We start from the raw sequence: 22489 nt of genomic DNA on the forward strand, positions 1-22489 counted from the left end.
TTGTAGAATTCGTGTACTTGGGCTCACTGGTGACCGCCGATAACGATACCAGCAGAGAAATTCGGAGACGCATAGTGGCTGGAAATCGTACGTACTTTGGCTCCGCAAGACGCTCCGATCGAATAGAGTTCGCCGCCGTACCAAACTGACTATCTATAAAACGCTTATAAGACCGGTAGTTCTCTACGGACACGAGACCTGGACGATGCTCATGGAGGACCAACGCGCACTGGGAGTTTTCGAAAGGAAAGTGTTGCGTACCATCTATGGTGGGGTGCAGATGGCGGACGGTACGTGGAGGAGGCGAATGAACCACGAGTTGCATCAGCTGTTGGGAGAACCATCCATCGTACACACCGCGAAAATCGGAAGACTGCGGTGGGCCGGGCACGTAGCCAGAATGTCGGACAGTAATCCGGTGAAAATGGTTCTCGACAACGATCCGACGGGAACAAGAAGGCGAGGTGCACAGCGGGCAAGGTGGATCGATCAGGTGGAGGACGACTTGCGGACCCTCCGCAGACTGCGTGGTTGGGGAAGTGCAGCCATGGACCGAGCTGAATGGAGAAGTCTTTTATGTGCAGCACAGGCCACTCCGGCCTTAGTCTGATGATAAATAAATAAATATCAACGGCGAACTATATTCCAACTATGACATCACCATACCTAGAAGAACATATCATCCAACTACAGGATTACACGTAGAAGAAATATACACCATTGACGAACCACCTACTTACGGAAACTTACCTTAGACCATCGAGAGGCGCTGGAAACGCTAAAACTTCAAAATCATTCTCTTACCTGGAAACTCAACATATTCGGAGGCATTGGATTCTCAACGGTAATTATAATAGGAAGCTCAGTAGCTGCGTTCTATTATCTTTTCAGGAGGAAACAGAAGACGAACGTAAAGGTTACATTTGATAAGCATGCAGAGGCCATCATGATAAAGGAACACCATCACTACCCTCAACAAAACCATCTACTGAAGATCAAGAAGAATTATCTGAACTCGAACCATTTTTCAACACGCCAACACCGTTACGGACAATCAACTTGTAGAATTCGAGGACGAAGTCATTTAAGAAGGGAGGAGTTAGCAACGACGTGACCCAATTCTTAATTAACTGCAAACACGAGCCGCTTTATCAGCAAAATCCCACATTCGCAACCGATTCCCGTTAATTCATGGCTCACGCCATATCATCACTTTCTCGGAACCAATATTGATTGCCAGACCCGAGTTATCAACAGACCACCCAAATCACAGACGCAGCATAATTTAATAAACATAATATATTTTATAAAATATATTTTTTTGAATCTTTCAAAAGGAAAATTCTTAACTAATTCCTCCGGGAGTTCTTCCGGGAATTCCTCATGGAGTTTCTCAGGGAATTCTTAGAATGGAATTTCTTAGAGAAACTCTACCAGGTTTTTTTCAGGAATTCATTTAGGCTTTCTCCAGGAAGTTCCTCCAGCAGTTCTTCCATGAGTTCATCAGGGAGTTCCTCCGGGAATTCTTCCAGGAGTACCTCCAGAAATTTCTCCGTATGATATTGAATAAATAATTCCTGTTCCATAATAATATTTAGGTAGGATTATTATATGTTACGTTTATCAATCGCAATCTCAAAATCAATTCACTTTAACTTGAGACAAATATCAATATTGTTCGATCAATCATCCTAGTCCATCCAAAATCCGCTCTGGAATGACAAAAATCTGACAAGGTCCCGCACGCTTCGGATTAACAAAAATGCCTTGAAGTACAACTCCGGTAATGATGAAAAATCTCGGAGTCTTGACGTCCTTCTAATTCCGTTGCCTTGGAGTCCTTCTCGCTCCGGTATTACAAAAGATGCCTCTGAGTACATCTCCCTCCGGAATAACAAAAACTCATAGGAGTCTCTCTCGCTCCGGAATTACAAAAGTTGCCTCGGAGTCCTTCTCACTCCAGAATAACAAAAACACATCAGAGTCTCTCTCGCTCTGGAATAACAAAAAGTCGCCGGAGCCCCTCCCGCTCCGGAATTATAAAATATGCCTCGCAGTTCTTCTCTCTCCGAAATAACAAAAACTCGTCGGAGTCTCTCTCGCTCCGGAATGATAAAAGTTGCCTAGGATGCTATATCGTTCCGGAATAACAAAACTCGTCGGAGCTCCTCTCGCTCCGGAATTATAAAAGATACCTCGGAGTCCTTTTCTCTCTCCGGAATGAGAAAAACTTGTCGGAGACCCACTCGCTCCGGTATTACAAAAGTTGTCTCGGAGTCCTTCTCGCTCCGGAATAACAAAAAGTCGTCGAAGCCCCTCTCGCTCCGAAATTACAAAAGATGCCTTGGAGTCCTTCTATCTCCGAAATAATAAAAACTCGTTGGAGTCTCTTTCGCTCCGGAATTACAAAAGATGCCTCGCAGTCCTTCTCGCTCCGGAATAACAAAAACTCGTCAGATACCCTTTGCTCCGGAATTGCAAAAATGACTCGGAGTACATCTCTCTCCGGAATAACAAAAACTCTTCGGAGTCCCTCTTGCTACGGAATTACAAAAGATGCCTCGGAGTCCTTCTCGCTTCGGAATAACAAAAAGTCGTCGGAGCCCCTCTCGCTCCGAAATTACAAATGATGCCTCGGAGTCCTTCTATCTCCGAAATAACATAACTCGTTGGAGTCTCTCTCGCTCCTGAATTACAAAAGTTGCAGCGGAAGCCTTCTCGATTCGGAATAACAAAAACTCTCCGGAATCCCTTTTGGTTCGGAATTACAAAAGATGCCTCGGAGTACATTTCCCTTCGGTATAACGAAACTCGTCGGAGTCCCTTTCGCTCCGGAATTATAAAAGATGCTTCGGAGTCTTTCTCGCTACGGAATAATAAAACTCGTCGGAGTCCCTCTCGCTCCAGAAATTAAAAAGTTGCCTCGAAGTATATTACCCTCCGGAATAACTAAAAACTCGTCGGAGTCCCTCTCGCTCCGGAATTACAAAAGTAGCCTTGGAGTCTTTCTCGCTCCACAAGCTTGAGCTTGATGGACTGCCCGTAGTTGCTGCTCCATTATAACCAGATCAGTTGTTCTTGCACAGAGAACCAACAGATATTTGCTTGGGACTAGCATTCATCTTCAATGTACAAGTACTGGTGATCTCATTTGTTAGGTTACACTGCCGCCTGCCACGTCAGAATGCAAGTCAATGTAGGGAAAGGGAAGGAAATGATGATGCAATCACTCGCCCACTGCAAGCCGAATATTCCTCTGCACTTGCCACGAGTTCATGCGGAATTTTTTGGAATTTTTGGGTTAGGTTCGAGAGGCAGAGGTTCGTGTTGGTTAACGAGCTGCCTATGTGACAGATAGGAGAAAGCAACTGATACAATTTCTTATTGGATGTAGGAAACGAGCTTTTTAGTTCATTTCCAATTCAAGCAGCTATTACTAGAATAGTCAAGTTGAGTATAGCATTGAAAATGGAAACGGAATGGTAGTCCATTACCAGTTCTAGCGATTGCTAGAACATGAAAAATATTGAGAAAGATACAAAGTAGAAGAATAGAACGGACCTGGGATTGTACCCATGACCTCCTGCGTATGAGGCAGCAGCAGTAGCCATATGACTACCAAGCCCGTTCCTTGGAGTCTTTCTCGCTCCACAATAACAAAAACTCATCGAAGTCCCTCTCTATCCGGAATTAAAAATGCCTCGGAGTCCATCTCGCTCCGGAATAACAAAAAAACTACTTATTATAACTATCATCAAGTCTCATCTACTGCTATCGTGGGTTGAGGTTTTCAGGTTCATAACATCCGTCAAGCATCAAAATAAGAAAAATAATAATCAAGCATCCTAAACTTTTCGAAGTACATAACTATCATCAAATCTCATCTGCTGATCTCGAAATTGCTATCGTGGGTTGAGGTTTTCATGCACATAACATCCATCAAGCATCAAAATCAGAAACAGAATAATCAAACATCTAAAACTTCACAAAGTACAAATTCTAACTATCATCAAATCTCATCTGCTGATCTCGAAATTTATGTCAACTAAAAGTCAAAATTCTAATTTCTGTCAACTCAAAGTCAAAAAATCTTTTGGATAATATTAATCACAGCTTACTTGTTCTAAAACTGAGGTCGTCATAAAGAAATGTCGTTCAAATTCATGCATTTGAAAGTGTTCAAATGCAAGTTTGATACCCGTACCGAATCTCACATTCCCATAAAAAATTTATATTTAATATTCTTTTGAATATCATTGTTTTTCAAATTTGTAATCAAATCCAATAATCTGATCACGAATCATAATCATAACAAGCAGTCCTATCTCGCCAGCTTGTACTCTTATCAGTCTTCCTCCATTTTTAGCATTAATTTGTTTAATTTGGTTTATCATTCTAGACATTTGATAATATCTGAAGTTATTGTTATTAATGTTATTAATACTGGATCTGATTTCATCTATTATGCTCATCACATCTCTTCAACGAGTTCCTCCGGAAAGGATTTCTACCGGCAGTTCCTCCAAGAATTCCTCTGGGAGTTTCACCGGCAGACCCTCCAGTAGTTCCTCTGAAAATTCCTCCGGGAGTTCCTTCGAGAATTCCTTCCGGATTCCTCAAGAAAATCCTCCAGTAGTTCCTCCTAGAGAACAGGAAATTCAAAGATTTTTCACTAAATTATCAAAAATGTTTACTGGCAATTCTTCGGAATATCCACGGAACATTCTTAGGAAAGCAAGATTTTTCAGAAATTTCAACGACAGGTAGCACGAAAGAATTAACTGAATAGTTCCCTTCATTGAGCTCAGTACAATCTGTGGTACAATATCTCACCACCAAAGGACCACAGAAAAGTCTTTTGGACAGCCATTGCGGGGTGGCCTAATGAGGCCATTGGATTAGGTTAGATGGAAGGTCACTGGACGATGGACGAGGTCATGAACGCCCCAAACATAACCTAATCAGCTCCCTGTTCAAAGCTGTTTACTTGTTACAAAGTAGTCGATCGAGAAAGTTTGGAATGCCACAGCGAATATTCTGGGTTTTCCTGACTATCACTTAGTGCTTACCATAATTCATTTTCAAAATCTTCATTTTATTTTACTATTGAAATCTGTACATCACTGGCCAATTACATATTAAATTTGGTCATATTTATCACATTTTTACTCAGTCAATTTCCATTCCAAACTCCACGTCTTCATCTTTGCCTTGATTCCAGAATCCAGCATAGGGCGCTCCATCAATTTCTAATTCATCTAATTGCAGTAGCATTTGCCTGCTGGCTATCAATCGTTTCCTCAACCGTTCGGTAATCTCCCTCGCAGTTTGAGTTCCACCGTATTCCACCGGCATCAGATTCACATCCAGCAACTTCAAGGCGTCAGACAGGTTTGAGTGAAACTGTTGAATAAATCATCACAACGGTTATCTCATCATCACTCATCAATCTAACAAAAACATCAACAATAACAACTTACACTGATTCTACGCTTCATCTCGGCACTGGCGAAATTGAGAATGAGATCACCGATCGCAGCTCCGATGCGCGGTAGACCGATGAGATGGACTTCCTGGACACGCACAGGAAGTGCATACTTTAGGCACTCCATAAAATTTCTAATATCGGAAAGTTTAAACAACGTGAAATGGGCCATTGTGGCATCTTGACAATCGATGACCGCTACTCCTCCTCCAATCTGAACCTGTTCGTCGTCATAAAAAGCCTCCAGCGCCATATGAGTGAATCGACCCAAATGGTGACACGTGTACTTAGTGGCATCAAAGTTGCGAACCTTGACCAATCCAACCATCCGACCACGGTTGTCTATCCCCAGTGGTAGGGCTCCTTCAGCAGCCAGAAGCTGTTTCATGTACTTATCTTCGGGGTCCAAATTCTCAAACCAGATTCTGAACACTTGGCGCATCGAAAGGTATCGTTCCAAGGTTTCACATGCCTCTGTCAAGTTGAATTTCCTTGCCCTTAGAAACCGCAGCAGGAATATGGAATCTGTTCGACATTTTTGGATGTGCGGATGGAAGGCAATCCATTCCCGCATTTTTTGCAAAGTTTGATCCCGTACAAAGTCATCTTCCCCCAGTTGTTCTTTTGCTTGTTTTTGTTCCCGTTCACTCAGACTACAACGGTAGGACGGATATTCTTTGGGACACTTTTCCACACTAAAACCGACTGATTCGTTACTGGCCATGACTACGACTGCAATGGATGATTCAGGGCGTGTGGTCGGCAGCAAACTAGTAGCTTGCAAAAAGAGCTTCATAAAGCTCTGTCCATATGATGTGGTGGCGACTTCAATGCGGAAGAAATGACGAGCCCAGCCGACGTAACATAGGCGATTCGCAACTTATAGTCAGTGTAAGCGTTTTACAGACGTTTGTTGTTTGTAACGAACGTGGCGTGGATTGGTATGAAGGTAAATTGCAACCGGCTTAGCAAATGTTTTTGCTTTTGCTTATACTGAGCGTTTGTATGCATTTTTGTGGATGCATTATTACTTCTTGTGCAGTAGTGCTCCATTAAGTAGGTTTTAATGTATGTAAGAAGTAACAAATATATGCAATAGTAACATAATGAAGATGTGGGTGATATAATTTAAAGCTTAAAAATTGAAATGAGAATGGCAAAACGATATTATATCTATCCATTTGCCAATCAGATGTAATTTTTGTAAATATGTAAAAATGCACTATGCCCATATAAAAAGCAAGAGCTTTGCAAAGTTAGACCCTTTTACTGTTGATCACCTCTTCTAATAGAGTTCGATATAGATGTTGCAAAATGTTTTCAATATTCAACAACATGTAATAAATCAACTGTAGATAACTAAGAATAAAACGTTTGTAACTTAGCAATATCTCCGGCATTTCTCTGCCAAATTTACATGTTTACATACCCAAAATAATCGCCAACTCATAAACTTTCCGAAACTGACCTCAGATTGATGATCGGCCATATTCTGTAATCGCTACGTTCTCCAAAGTATTCTGGAGTTCAGACCTAAAGGATCTACCCATTGGCGCAACTGGCGCGGTGTGACCCACCTTTTCCAATTTTTCTATTCTTACAGTCAAACGCAGAAAAATTATCGTTTCCGCTCAACACTATCCGCAAGTTGGCCCACCAGATAGCTAATTCATACATCTAGAGGAATTCCCAAAACAAACTTTAATACTTTAAAAAAATATTTGCTTTGCAAAACTCAAGCCGGAGCGACAACCTCGATAACAGAAATAGGTATGAACTATAGCTATAGCCTTGCATAAGAGGTACCAAAACTCAATATATTGCAAATATATGCAAATTGCTTTAGGTATAACATGCTTAGGTATTTCAATATCAAACGAATAATAATTTGTGATGCGTTTTGTATTGAAATACCTAAGCATGTTATGCCTAAAGTATTTTGCATATCATTTTTTGGTATTTTACCTTCTATGCAAGGCTAGTTCATAACAGAGTGTATGGTATGAATAACAGAATCAACTAATTTCTCCTGCTAATTTCCTGTTGAGCTAATTTCTCCTGCTCAGGAAATGAAAACTATGGATTTTTATACATCCATTCGAAATATTCTTTCTCATTTACAGTTTAGTTACCTCTATTGAAATCTTAGGATTTGCCGAGTCTTTTTTCGAATCTTAAGAAACCTAGTAAGATTATAGGAAAGGTTAAAAGACTATTATTCTTCCATTTACTTCCACTATTAACTTTTTTATGTATCAACAAGCAGATACGTATTTCGTTTCCTACTTGGAAACTTCTTCAGTGTTTGTTATCGACTGGAGAAAAACATTGCTCATTAACTTTAAATATGGTGTGTAGGTAGAACTGTAGGTAAAAATTAGGGCATGTCGCTTGTACCGATTCGTCGTCGTCCCGTGGGTAGTAATCTAAACAGCCAGGTATATCCGTTTCCTTGATCTTTGTTAAGTAAGTTTATTTGTTTTTGTTTGTAAATTTCTAAGCTTTCCGCTACGTCAAGTTTCCAAGGATTTTGTATTTGTCTGAGAAGTGATATGTTGTCTTTGGTTAATTGATGATCTTCGTTAAATATATGTTCGGCTACTTTAGATTTGAAATGATAATGTATACCTTTTTCAGTGTCTTTGTTTGCTTTAGTTACTTCTGCCAAATGTTCTTTGAACCTCGTGTCTAGTGTTCGTTTTGTCTGTCCTATGTAGATTTTGTCACAGTGTGGGCATGATATTTTATAAACTCCAGATTTTCCTAATGCGTCAACGGGATCTTTTGTGCTTCCAAGTAGTGTCTTCAGTTGGTTGTTCCTGCTACTGAAAACTAATTCGATACCAATTTTTCTAGAGCGTAATGATCTGGTTATATTATGGTCAAAATTAACGAATACTCGTCGCAATTAATTTGTTATTGGTGATAATGTAGTTAATGATTTTCTGTACTGGGGTTTTCTATGTTTGTCTATAATAGCTTGAATAGTTCTAGTTGAGTATCCGTTTAGTCTAGCTGTTTCAAAAATGTAATTTAATTCTTTCTGTTTCCCTGTGACGCTAAGTGGAAAAGTCTCGAGTCTATGTATCATGTGTTGGAATGCGGCTGCTTTGTGTTGGTGTGAATGGTTTGAAGTGTTGGGTATAACTCTTTGTGTGTGTGTGGGTTTTCTGTAAATTTCAAAATTCATCTGGTTTGATTCTCTAACTATTAAAATATCAAAAAAGGGCAATTTTCCGTCTTTCTCTTGTTCACAAGTGAACTTGATATCCCTATGTGCACTATTAATGGCTTCTAGGATTGATGGAAGTGCGTCTTTCCTAATGATGCTGAAGATATCATCTACATATCTCCACCATCGCTCAGGAATGGCCCCTTTTTCCTTCAAATCCTTTTCAAGATTAGCCATGAACAGTTCACATAAGAAAGGGGACAGAGGACAGAGAGTTCACTTAAAGTTCCGTTACATACAAAAAATTACTTAAAATGAGAGCTGATTAAGCCAAAATAGCCCTTCTTATCCGAACTTCTGGTTGCTTGGGATGCTGTTTGCATCCATCCACGAAATGTAATTACATGTTGAAAATAATCATATATTTTACCCTCTGTATTACGATGTCTGGTGTTTAGATATAGATAATAATCATGCATGTTTTGATAAAGCCCGTTTGCTCACATCAATCAATGAGACATTTTTTAAATTATTCTCTGTAATTATCTTTTCGGGAAAGCTCAATTTCACAGGATAGTTAAAACAATGATATTTTCTTGTTAAAATCAGCAAGACATTTCTTGTCGAAATAATAATATGCAAGGTAAACTTGAAAATAAATATGTATTTGAAAATAACAAGCGATATTTTTGATTCAATGTGAATTGTTTTGTGTCCGTGTGGGATGAAAATGAAAGCTATGGGATGAAGCGAGATGAAGTGTCGAACCTTTCATACAATTTCATATCAAAGAAACCGTGTTGAAAAATTCATAAATATCTTCCTTAGAATGTTTTCAAATGTGTAAATTGACATCACTTGAGCTTTCTCAAAAGCTCATTTCCAACAGTATTGTTGAAACAATAATATTTCGTTATTGTTATTATGTTTGATTTGATGTTTGATTTAAACATAGTTATCTGTTTGCAAACAAACATGAATATTTTTGATTCAAATGGATGAAATTTGTATCCGTGTAAGCGTTCTATGCACAGCTGGTGCAGACATACTGCGGTACGTCAAAATCGTCATCGGTAAAATGAACGCTCAGGTAGAAAGGGAGGAAATGAATAGACCGGTCATCGGACCGGATAGTCTGCATACCGTATCGAACAACGACGGCCAACGATGCATAAACTATGCAGCCTGCTGCGGAATGGTAGTCCGAAGCACATTCTTCCCCCACAAGAATATCCACAAGGCCACATCGAAATCACCTAATCAAGTAACGGAAAACCAAATCGACCACGTTCTAATTGACGGTAAATTCTTCTCTGACATCACGAACGTACGCACTTATCGCAGTGCCAATATTGTATCCGACCACTACCTCGTTGCAGTATGTCTGTGCTCAAAACTCTCGACGGTGAACAAAACACGCGTCGGAGTCGTCCACCGCGGCTAAAAATTGGGCGGCTACAAGACAGTAGAATAGCACAAGAATACACGCAGCAGCTGGAAGTGGCACTCCCAACGGAAGAGCAGCTAGGCGCAACATCTCTTGAAGATGGCTGGAGAGATATTCGATACGCCATTGGAAGCACCGCAACCGCTGCACTAGGCACGGTGGCCCCGGATCAGAGAAAAGACTGGTATGACGGCGAATGTGAGCAGTAAGTTGAGGAGAAGAATGCAGCATGGGCGAGGTTGCTGCAACACCGCACGAGGGCGAACGAGGCACGATACAAACGGACGCGGAACAGACAAAACTCGATTTTTCGGAGGAAAAAACGCCAGCTGGAAGATCGAGACCGTGGAGAGACGGAGGAATTGTACTGCACTAATAACGCACGAAAGTTCTATGATAAGTTAAACCGTTCACGTAAGGGCAACGTGCCACAGCCCGATATGTGTAAGGACTTAAACGGGAATCTTCTTACAAACGAGTGTGAGGTGATCCAACGGTGGCGGAAGCACTACGAAGAGCACCTGAATGGCGATATGGCAGACAACGGTGGCGGTATGGTAATGAACCTAGGAGCACGCACGCAAGGCATGCGACTTCCGGCTCCGAATCTCCAGGAAATCCAGGAGGAGATCGACCGGCTCAAAAACAACAAAGCCCCTGAAGTTGACCAACTACCAGGAGAGCTGTTTAAACACGGTGGTGAGGCACTGAACAGAGCGCTGCACTGAGTGATTACCAAGGTTTGGGTTGATGAGGTTCTGCCGCAGGAGTGGATGGAAGATGTCGTGTGTTTTTACTTTACTTTATGAATCCTGTACACCTCCGGTGGTGCAAAGGGCCGACTTGAAAGATCTCCATCCTGAGCGATGCCCGGCTATCGCTTTAACCTGTTGCCAGGTTAGATTTCGGTCGACTTCTTTTATTTCTTTATTGAGGCTTCGCCGCCATGAGCCTCTGGGTCTGCCTCTGCTGCGATGTCCCGCTGGGTTCCAGTCTAATGCTTGCTTACAGATTTCGTTTCCGCCCCTACGTAGAGTGTGGCCGACCCAGCCCCACTTCCGATCCCGAATTTCAGTTGCTATCGGCCTCTGGTGACAACGACGATGGAGCTCGTTGTTTGAGATCCAGTTGTGAGGCCACCAGGCCCGAATTATATACCGCAGGCATCTGTTAATGAACACCTGCAGCCGTTGAGTGTTCTCCACTGATACACACCATGTTTCGCTAGCGTATAACAGCACAGATTTCACGTTAGAGTTGAAAATTCGTATTTTGATGCGTTCACTTATCTGCCTGTTTTCCAGATATTTCTTAAACTCGCAAAGGCAGCCCTTGCTTTCTTGATCCGTGCGCCTATGTCGATCTTGGTACCGCCGTCTGACGCCATTTGGCTACCAAGATATTGGAAGCTTTCAACATTCTCCACTGGTTGCCCGGCTACTGTGAAACTGGAAGGAGTCACCGTGTTTACATCCAACGATTTGGTTTTGTTGAGGATGATGACTAAACCTGCCGAGGAGGAGCGATCGGCAAGGTCGTTGAGCTTACTCTGCATATCAGAGCGCCGTTGCGCGAGTAGTGCAACGTCATCCGCCAATTCGAAGTCGTTTAGGTGCTCCATGGTTATAGGCTGCCATAACAGCCCGCGGTTTGGTTCACGGTCAATCGCATCTACCAGAATCTCATCGATTACGATGAGGAACAGTAACGGTGATAGAATACATCCTTGCCTCACACCAGCTACGACCCGGATAGGGTCGGACAGGACCCCATTGTGCAGCACTCTACACGAAAAGGCCTCGTATTGTGCTTCGATGAGGCCGATGATTTTCTCAGGAACCCCTTGCGTCTCAGGGCGCCCCACATATTCTCGTGATTGAGACGGTCGAAAGCTTTTTCGTAGTCAATGAATACCAAGTAAAGGGACTCTTGGAATTCGTTGACCTGCTCCAGAATGATGCGGAGCGTGACAATATGGTCCACACAGGATCTTCCTGCACGGAATCCAGCCTGCTGCCGCCGGAGAGTCGCATCGATCTTCTCCTGAATCCGGGCTAGGATAATTTTGCATAGAACTTTGAGAACGGTACACAGCAACATAATGCCTCGCCAGTTATCGCATACAGTCAGGTCACCCTTTTTGGGCACCTCCACTAAGATACCTTGCATCCAGTCGACCGGGAAAGTTGCGGTGTCCCAGATATTACGAAATAAACGATGCAGTAGTTGAGCGGATGTCATGGGGTCAGCTTTGAGCATCTCGGCTGATATGCGGTCGACCCCTGGGGCTTTATTCGATTTCATGCTTTGGATGGCTGTTTGAATCTCTAGCAGTGATGGAGCTTCGGTATTGACACGTGTTATACGTCGGATCCTAGGCAGATCATGCCGAGGTGGTGATGGCCTGGTTGGCACTTGAAAAAGTTGTTCGAAGTGCTCGAACCAGCGTTTCAGCTGGTCAGTTGGGTCGGTCAATAACTGATCATTCGCGTCTTTCACAGGCATCATTGCATTCATCTTCGCCCCGCTTAAGCGTCGTGAGATATCGTAGAGGAGGCGAATGTCACCGGTTGCGGCGGCTCTCTCTCCTTCGTCGGCCAGAGAGTCTGCCCACGCTCGCTTGTCCCGTCGACATGAGCGTTTTACTTCCTTCTCAAGAACCGTGTATCGTTGACGGGCTAAGACTTTGGCTCCTCTGGTTTTCGATCGCTCTATCGCGGCTTTGGCTTCTCTTCGCTCCTCTATCTTCCTCCAGGTCTCATCGGTGATCCATTGTTTTCTCTGGGTGCGTAGTTCGCCCAGATTGTTCTCGCTGGTGGCGATGAAGGCATTCTTGATGGCGGTCCATTGGTCTTCCACGCTGCCACCTTCCGGAATATCTGCAGCACGCGTCTCCAGCTCTTCAACGAAGGACCGTTTCACCGTGGCATCTTCCAGTCGGCGTGTGTTGAATCGTCGTCCAACTCTTTCCTCCTGCCGACGAATCCGCGCAATGCGCAGGCGTATTTCGCCGATGAGGAGGTGATGATCAGACGCGACATCGGCACTACGTTTATTCCGTACATCAGGAAGGCTCCGTTTCCATTTTCGGCTGATGCAGATGTGGTCGATTTGATTTTCTGTAAAGCCGTCACGGGAGACCCACGTGACCTTGTGAACCGGTCGATGAGGGAAGAGCGATCCCCCGATCACCATGTCGTTATTACCACAAAATTCTGCGAACAGCTCTCCGTTTTCGCTCATTTCTCCGAGACCATGGCGTCCCATAATGCGCTCATGGTTCGAGTTGTCGGATCCGATCTTCGCATTAAAGTCAAACAGATCTTGATATCACCCTTCGGAATTCTATCTACGACGGCATTGAGTTGACTGTAGAAGTTCTCTTTGTCTTGCAGATCAGCAGCATCGGTTGGCGCATAACATTGGATTATAGTAAGGTTTCGGACCCGTGTTCTAAATCTGGCAACGATTATCCTTTCACTTATAGGTTCCCACTTCATAAGTGCAGAGTGTGCCTGAGCGCTTAGTAGGAAGCCAACTCCGCGATGCCGGGGAGCGTGTTCACCTCGTAAACCAGAGTATAGCAGAACTTGTCCCGACGGCGTTCTGAGTTCTCCAAAGTTTGGCCAACGGACTTCACTCAGTCCCAGGATCTCAAGCTTCATGCGGCGTGCCTCATTGGCAAGTTGTGCCAATTTACCCTGCTGGGCTAGGGTTAAAACGTTCCATGTTCCAATTCGTGTCCGTTGTTTCGCGCTAAGAGTCGTCGCCGTAAAATCAGTCCGTATTCTTTCATTATCGGATTCTCGAACAAATTGATGTTTCGGGAACAGTAGGTTGTTGGCCCAAGGTTCCCTATCCACCGGGATGGGGCTGCCATCTTAGGTATAGCTTCCGGGGAATAGAATTTCATACTCAGCCGCTGGATGCCAGAACAGACGCTGTTGGAGCCGCACCTCCTTGGTGGACAGACGCTCGATCAGTCGGGTCAAATTTGTTTAAAGTCCCACCCAACACCGGGACTAGGCTAGTGCGCTTTGAGCGGCACACGGTCGCTTTGATAGGGCCTGCTTGGGGACACATGCAGCTTTTTATAAAAGTTCAACAGAGCCCACTGTCGAACCCCACCACATCCTAGGCAGACCCCACAGTACGCACCCTCTCACTCTAGCTGATGTCAGAAGGACAACAGTGCCCAGGCTGCACTACCAGCTAAGTACGCAACCCTTAGCTGGCGGTCAATTGTCATCGGAAGACCCGTGGAAGCGTGAGTATTGGAACTTGTGAGGACCAGAGCTATGTTAGGCGCCCCTTCCCGGATGTCAACTCACAATTTCGCAGCCCATGTCGTGTGTCCCATCTACAAAAAGTGTGATAAGTGGTGACGCTTGGATTCATTCAGTTTCATTCTAAATTTTCGATCACTATTCTATTTTGAATCTGGAGCAAAATAGAACAAACTCGCTGGTTTCCCCAGCAGTGTTCTATTCATGTTTTTCAAATATTCAATTAATTGAAATCATTATGTTACTGCCAAGAAAGGCGCCGAAATTGCAAAGTGGTGATCTGTATATAAAATGACGCAACCATACACCAAAACAATTGAAAAATATTTGAATCTCGTGATTCAATCGTGGTTCAAATCTGCAGAAAATAGAACGGAGCGTTATACCAGTTTTATTTTTTGACAGTTGACTGGTATAAAAACTGAATCTAGAACAGCTGCTGGGGCCCTCCTTAGCCGTGCGGTAAGACGCGCGGTTACTAAGCAAGACCATGCTGAGGGTGGCTGGGTTCGATTCCCGGTGCCGGTCTAGGCAATTCTCGGATTGGAAATTATCTCGACTTCCCTGGGCATAAAAGTATCATCGTGTTAGCCTCATGATATACGAATGCAAAAATGGTAACTTGGCTTAGAAACCTCGCAGTTAATAACTGTGGAAGTGCTCAATGAACACTAAGCTGCGAGGCGGCTCTGTCCCAGTGTGGGGATGTAATGCCAATAAGAAGAAGAAGAAGAAGAACAGCTGCTGAGAAAATTAATGTTTCAGATTCATATTCAAACTGACAGCCCCGAACGATTTGAATCACTGCTGATTTTCTGATATCAATCGTATATCCCACACCTACATCAGACTGAAAAGCGAAGCCAAACGGATTGGACTAGTCATCAACACGTCGAAGACGAAGTACATGGTAGGAGGAGGCTCAAGAGAGGACAATGTAAGCCACCCACCACGAGTTTCTATCGGTGGTGACGAAATCGAGGTGGTTGAAAAATTCGTGTACTTGGGCACACTGGTGACCGCCGATAACGATACCAGCAGAGAAATTCGGAGACGCATCATGGTAGGAAATCGTACGTACTTTGGACTCCGCAAAACGCTCCGATCGAATAGAGTTCGCCGCCGTACCAAACTGACAATCTACAAAACGCTCATTAGACCGGTAGTCCTCTACGGAAACGAGACCTGGACGATGCTCGTGGAGGACCAACGCGCACTTGGAGTTTTCGAAAGGAAAGTGCTGCGTACCATCTACACGCTAAAAATGAACTACTCAAAATTGAGTCGAATCCGACTCATTTTCATTAAAAACGGGACAACTCAAAATTTGAGTAAAAGATACTACTTCAATAAAATGATGATTTCGCGAAAGTTAAGCTTGGCCTTCCATCAATTTTTAATACGACAGATGCGAATCAAGTTTATCTATCTATCTAAGTGCATTTTACGACAAACAGACTCCTAGTTTAAGTGCAATCATCATTTTATTGAAGTAGTATCTTTTACTCAAATTTTGAGTTGTCCCGTTTTTAATGAAAATGAGTCGGATTCGACTCAATTTTGAGTAGTTCATTTTTAGCGTGTATGGTAGGGTGTAGATGGCGGACGGTACGTGGAGGAGGCGAATGAATCACGAGTTGCATCAGCAGCCATCGTTCACACCGCGAAAATCGGACGACTGCGGTGGGCCGGGCACGTAGCCAGAATGTCGGACAGTAACCCGGTGAAAATGGTTCTCGACAACGAACCAACGGGCACAAGAAGGCGAGGTGCGCAGCGGGCAAGGTGGATCGATCAGGTGGAAGATGACTTGCGGACCCTCCGTAGACTGCGTGGTTGGCGACGTGTAGCCATGGACCGAGCCGAATAGAGAAGACTCTCATATACCGCACATGCCGCTTCGGCCTTAGTCTGAATAAATGAATAAAGTGCACCGGTTTTGGCCAACTTAGTGCCTAATTTGGCCAACCCTGAAAAATACATATTTTTCCAAAATAATCAATCTGTTGAAAGCAGCGTTGAATCGTAAGGGAAATATCTCTTTTTGGAACTAATAAAACCCTCGCGAATATCTTTATTTTTGGAGTTATTCGCAAAATTGGCCAAAATCGGTACAGTTACCCTAATTATTTGAAAGTGCGATTCGGGTCATATTGACCCGAACATTGTAGGAAGGAATTAAATTAGGCCGTTACAATTTTTTTTTATTTTTCCTTCAACTTTCCAAAAATATTGAAAAGCAAAACAATTTTTTAACGTAAACTACGTCTAAGGGGAAGGCTGGGATAGGGTGTAAAACGAAATTATCCAAATTCGAGACCGTCATGAAATTAGAAGAGATTTCAAATGCTAATAGCGTCATTATCTTCAATATAATCTGAATACAAGCATACTATGAAATATGAAATTTGAAAGGGCGCAGTTGATATATCATATTCTATAGAACTTCAAGAATCAAAGCTCAATCAATTCAAATTTTCATTTATTTCTTCTTTCGTCCCATTGACCTTTCGATAATGAAGGGGGTGGGAAATAAAAATTAAAAGCGTAAATTGAAAAAATCGAAAAACTCATCAGTTTTCTTAAAGAATTTTCTATGAATACAGTCGCCTCTCCGTATCTCGATATTGATGGGACCATCGAAATAGAGAGAGATCGAGGAATGGAAGGAAAATTGAAATGGGTACTAGATCCAAAAATGCTCGTTGCTATGAAAAACAACCACAAAACAAATTTCGTTTCCTGTTGTTGATGTGTTTGTTAATGTCCAAAGATAGTCTAGTAGCCCTACAATTTGAACATTTCGACATAAGGAGAGTGAATCCTGAACAAAATCGTATCAGAACACATTGAGATAAAGATATATCGAGATAGGGAAATCATCGAGATGAATAAAGTCCAAACGAATGTAGATTGAAGGGAATGAAGAAACCTTCGAGGGAGAGATATCGAGATATATAGAGTCGACTGTATTTTATTATTTTCCCGGTAACACAAATAAGAAAATTTGGCTACAAAATTTTGAGGTAGGGTTAAGGCAGGCATTTTCGTTTTATCGTCATAGTCTCAAACATCAATAAAATAGAAGCTTTTTTGCCAAATTCATCCGTACCCAATCGTAAGCATAGGCGAAACGTTCTACTATAGTGGAGTTCTAGCAAAATGACGTTGCTTTTAATTGATTTTAGCCCCTATGACGATGGTCGGAAATACCTGCCGTGTCCCTAGCATTAGTTTGCGCGGAAAATGGTGAATAGTAAAAATTCTTGCAGAAGACTTGAACGTTACGTGAAAAAGCCGCTAATCTAATCTCTCCCAAACGATCAAAATACTGACCTGAACCTGTGGCTGTCTTCATAAGAGCTTGGCAGCTTTGATCCCAATGCCAAGAATAACTAACGAAAAAAAAAACCTGACGGCTGGTAAGACCTGTGCAAAGGATTTTTTTTCTCCATCGAAAACTTAAGCGAGCTTACGTTTGATGGAGCATCAGCAATGACAGACAAGAAGTCGAGAGAAGTCGAGTCAAGTACAAGACACTGAAGACGGCCTTACTGTTGAGGTCGAAATACGTATCTGTCAAGATACAATTAGGTGGTGGAATTCAATGGGATTGTATAAACTCGTCTTATGACAAGTGAAGAAAACAAAACAATAATTATTTTGAAAATATTTTATGAAAATATTAAGTTATGTACCGAATATTTTCTGGCCCTCCAGCAAGTGCTAATTCTAAGAATTGACCCTTCACTTGAAAAGGTTGGGCAGGCATGCTCTACTTGATCAGTACATATCTGGGCCAAATAAAAACTTTTATTAAATAAATTAACTGAAAAGGATAAAGAGCTCTCATGAAGTTTTTTGATAAGTATATAGAAAATACCATCATCACCTGGGGCTTTCATATTTTTAAATTCTATAGTAATAGACCTCACTTCATCCAAATTAGTTCCCAATGAAGTGTCAAAAACATTCTCTTGATTGAGAATGTCTTCGAAGCTCCTTGTAACCTGATGCTCAATAGGACTAGTGAGAACTAGACTAAAATTATGGGCACTTTCAAACAGCTGAGCAAGTTTTTGAGCCTTTTCGCCATTTGTTAATAAAATGTTACTTCCATCTTTAAGCGCTGGAATTGGCTTTTAAGGTTTTCCAAGAATTTTTGTTTATTTCCAAAAGGGTTTCGAACTGGGATCCAACTTTGATACATTATTCTTAAAATTGGTATTCCTCAGAAAAGCAAAGCGATTTTTTAATTTTATTTTGCAAATCTCGCCAAATAACTTTCAAATTTATTTGGTATTGCCTTCGCCTCACATTCTTAAGACTCATCAGAAGCTGAAGATCGTCGTCAATAATAATGAAGTTGAATTTAGTGTCACACTGCAACTGATTGCTCCAGTTTGATAGAGGAATTATTTTCAATGTTAGAGTGAGAAGGAATATCTAAAACACTCTCATGCTATCTTCTATTTTTTCCACGCTTTGGCAGGATGGTCTTGAAACCTTGTTTCTTTAAAGGAAGTAGAGAATTCAGAGATTCCCTCATCTTATTGTTTTTGTTAATGTTCATTTCTGAGCGTAGATACGTGACATTCTTAGAGGTTTTTTTTCCAGAACGGTGTCCTTGCAGGATTACCACCGACGAAGAATTACCACCGCTTGTAAAACGAAGGCACGGGTCCAAACAAAGATCGTAACGGGATCAGAAGGTACAATGAGCACTGAGAAGTACTGTTGAAATTGAAATAGCTTCAGGTAGTATTAAAAACTAACCTTCAGTTCGATCCTCTCATAATTGCATAATATTTATTGTAATTAACGTGATGGAATTAACGTAACTGCGCTCATCGCTGCTGATCACTGTAATCTGCTTTGCGATGCGAGATTTGCTTAGTAGATTCTCTTCAAATGCGCTGTAACCCACTCAAAAGCATCAAGAACATGAGTATAGAATGGCGAATTTCATCTCTCAGTACGTTTTAGAAATTGCTCGCTAGTAGTGGTTGTTTGTTGGTCTTGCATATCGCAATTTAACTGAACTAACAGGTTGATTTGCATAATTTAAAATTATCACGATGATGAGTGCTGATCAATACAATTGTCAACTGTCTGATCAGTTTCGAACACTGGCTAAAGACGAGCTTAGGGAAGATGACAACGTGCGACATCAGGCTATGAATCAGCTGAAGGAATGGATCGAGAAGAACCCCCACATCAAAAAGTGCCGAACAGATGCCACTTTCTTGCTCAAATTTCTGCGATATAGAAAGTTTGTTGTTCATCAGGCGGGAGAAGCGATAGAACGGTACCTGGTCGCTCGTCAGAAATTTCCCCAGTGGTTCCACAAGTTAGATCCACAAGACCCATCAATGCAGGCAATCCTATCAGACGCCCCACTGACGGCGCTCGGGCGAGATGAAAACGGCAGAACTATCATACTGATCCGTATAAGTCGGTACGATACCGAGGTCAACACGAGCTCGACTATTTTGCGGTTTATTATGATGATGCTGGAGATAATGAGCGAAGAGGAAGAATTCCAAATCGGCGGTGTGCGCGTTTGGGAGGATCATACTGACATGACAATGAAGTTTTTGGGAATTTTCAACATAGCTGATTTTAACCCGATGATGGCCATGCTGACCAAAACGATGCCGTTGAGAATTCGGGAGATTCATGGAGTCAACTTGCCTAAATTTGCGGTCACTCTTGCGAATTTGGCACTTTCATTTGTCAGCTCAAAAGTACGAGATCGAATTCTGGTATGTTTCTATCCATGCTTCTATCTGACCTGAGGGTTCTGACTACACTAATATTAATAAAAGCAATTTCTGAACTGGGGCTTTGTTATTACATACCTATATAGAGTAGATTACTACTGAACAATTCAATTTATTTTTATTTTTATTCAGTGTCACGCATCGGTTTTGGAAGCAAAGCGGCATCTGCAGGAGTCGCTTTGGCCCCAAGAATACGGTGGTCCAATTGATGTGGATGCATGTAATCGCCTGATGATGAAGCATTTGGAGGAGAAGCGTGAATTCCTCCTAAGTTTGGATGAGATGGAAATTGACCTGGAGCATTACTCTGACCTATGTAGTAATTATTCCACAGGTTCCAGCGGAGAAATCGATACCGGAATGATTGGCACGTTTCGAAAACTTAATGTGGACTGAAAGAATACTGCTTAATCAATTATAATTGTATTATTAACCCAGTGTAGACTGAACATGATAAACATAACTTTATAATCTTATCGTCTCAAAATAAAAATAAAACCATACAAGTTTTGTTGAATAACTATAATTGAAAACTCTAATCATTTTTAACATTTCAAGAGGTTGGTCCTTCATCCTTGATTCGGTTCAATAGAAACACTCTTAAAAATTGTGAAAATTACATCTGACCGAATCTCTAATACGCTTAAATATATTGAGACTCAAACATATTTAAGATCTAAACTTACGTTGGTTTTTATGTATCGTTGAAAGTTGTTCTCTTTCATTTACAATGTTGTGAAAACTCATATGTGAATATGTACGTTATGTGAAAGATATTGATTTGGAAAATGTATTGGAGTAACCACTTTCCCTTCGATGGGACTCGAACCCATGACCCTCCAGTACGCTAGACTGGTGCTTTAACCAACTAAGCTACGAAGGACCTCCGTTGGCCTTCGCAGTTTTGATTTTTTGAGATCTATTGCAGGAAGATTTACACGAAGATGTACTGTGAGCTTACATAACGGCCATCATTAGTTTGCTTATTCAATCGGAGCGCGGTGCATACAAATACATATGGTCGCCTGATCCAATTGTAAGCAACGGGCCCTAAACCTTTCCTTACACTCACCAAAGCGCTCGTGTAGAGTTTTAATACCGGCCGTACGGTGGACCTCAAAAATTCGTGTTCTGGGAGGGGACAATGATGACCGACGGTTGATCAAAGGGTACAGTAGTTACAACAAAACGTAATATTTCGTCACCGTCTTGTCAACCTCATTTTATTCATTTATTTAGTCTACATCTAAACAAATAACACTGAATCAACTATTTGACGCCACAATACACGGTTCGAGGCCGCATCTCTCCATCCTCGAGTACGCCCCACGCTCGCCAAGTCGTTTTGCACCTGGTCTGCCCATCTCGCTCGATGCGCTCCACGCCATCTCGTACCTACCGGATCGGAAGCGAACACCATCTTTGCAGGGTTGCTGTCCGGCTTTCTTGTAACATGTCCTGCCCATCGTACCCTTTAGCTACCTTCTAGATGCAGAGTTCCCCGTGGATCTGGGCGAGCTCGTGGTTCATTCTTCGCCGCCACACACTGTATTCTTACACACCGCCAAAGATGATCCTAAGCACCCGTCTCTCGAATACTCCGAGTGCTTGCAAGTCCTCCTCGAGCATTGTCCATGTTTTATGTCCGTAGCGGACAACCGGTCCAAAGTAGACGAATTCCTCGACCACCTCGAAGGTATCCCCGTCTATCGTAACACTGCTTCCCAGGCGGGCCCTGTCGCGCTCGATTCCGCCCACAAGCATGTACTTTGTTTTTGACGCATTCACCACCAGTCCAACTTTTGTTGCTTCACGTTTCAGGCGGGTGTACAATTCTACCACCTTTGCAAATGTTCGGCCGACAGTGTTCTTGTCATCCGTAAAACAAATAAATTGACTGGATCTGTTGAAAATCGTACCCCGGCTGTTACACCCGGCTCTCCGCATGACACCTTCTAGCGCAATGTTGAACAACAGGCACGAAAGTCCATCACCTTGTCTTAGTCCCCGGCGTGTTTTGAACGAATTGGAGTGTTCGCCCGAAATCTTCACACAGTTTTGCACACCATCCACCGTTGTTTTGATCAGTCTGGTAAGCTTCCCAGCGAAGCTGTTCTCGTCCATAATTTTCCATAGCTCTACGCGGTCTATACTGTGGTTTGCCGCCTTGAAATCAACGAACAAATGATGCGTTGGGACCTGGTATTCACGGCATTTTTGAAAGATTTGCCGTACAGCGTGACAGCCCGCGCTGCGTCCTTCTCCTCCAGAATCTGTCTGCACTCTTCGTCGAACCAATCGTTCCGTCGACTTTGT

The 22489-nt window shown here is 42.6% G+C and overlaps 2 protein-coding genes and 1 non-coding gene across 3 annotated transcripts; 1 reads left to right on the plus strand and 2 right to left on the minus strand.

The window, feature by feature from the left end:
• Positions 1-4802: 4802 nt before the first annotated feature.
• Positions 4803-6295, minus strand: LOC134214270 (clavesin-2-like). Its single transcript, XM_062693676.1, has 2 exons — positions 5481-6295; positions 4803-5403 (listed from the first exon to the last, which is right to left on the minus strand). The coding sequence occupies exons 1-2, from the start codon at positions 6279-6281 to the stop codon at positions 5170-5172; spliced, it is 1035 nt and encodes a 344-aa protein (XP_062549660.1). The 5' UTR covers positions 6282-6295; the 3' UTR covers positions 4803-5169.
• Positions 6296-19360: 13065 nt separating this feature from the next.
• On the plus strand, positions 19361-20647 carry LOC134214271 (retinaldehyde-binding protein 1-like). Its single transcript, XM_062693677.1, has 2 exons — positions 19361-20155; positions 20306-20647. Exons 1-2 carry the CDS (start codon positions 19469-19471, stop codon positions 20567-20569), a joined length of 951 nt encoding a protein of 316 aa, XP_062549661.1. The 5' UTR covers positions 19361-19468; the 3' UTR covers positions 20570-20647.
• Positions 20648-20980: 333 nt separating this feature from the next.
• Positions 20981-21056, minus strand: Trnaa-agc (transfer RNA alanine (anticodon AGC)). The gene has a single exon. It is a non-coding gene; the product is annotated as a tRNA-Ala (tRNA).
• Between the last annotated feature and the right edge of the window lie 1433 nt (positions 21057-22489).

This window comes from Armigeres subalbatus, chromosome 2, assembly GCF_024139115.2.
Source record: "Armigeres subalbatus isolate Guangzhou_Male chromosome 2, GZ_Asu_2, whole genome shotgun sequence".
In the NCBI taxonomy this organism is placed as follows: domain Eukaryota; kingdom Metazoa; phylum Arthropoda; class Insecta; order Diptera; family Culicidae; genus Armigeres; species Armigeres subalbatus.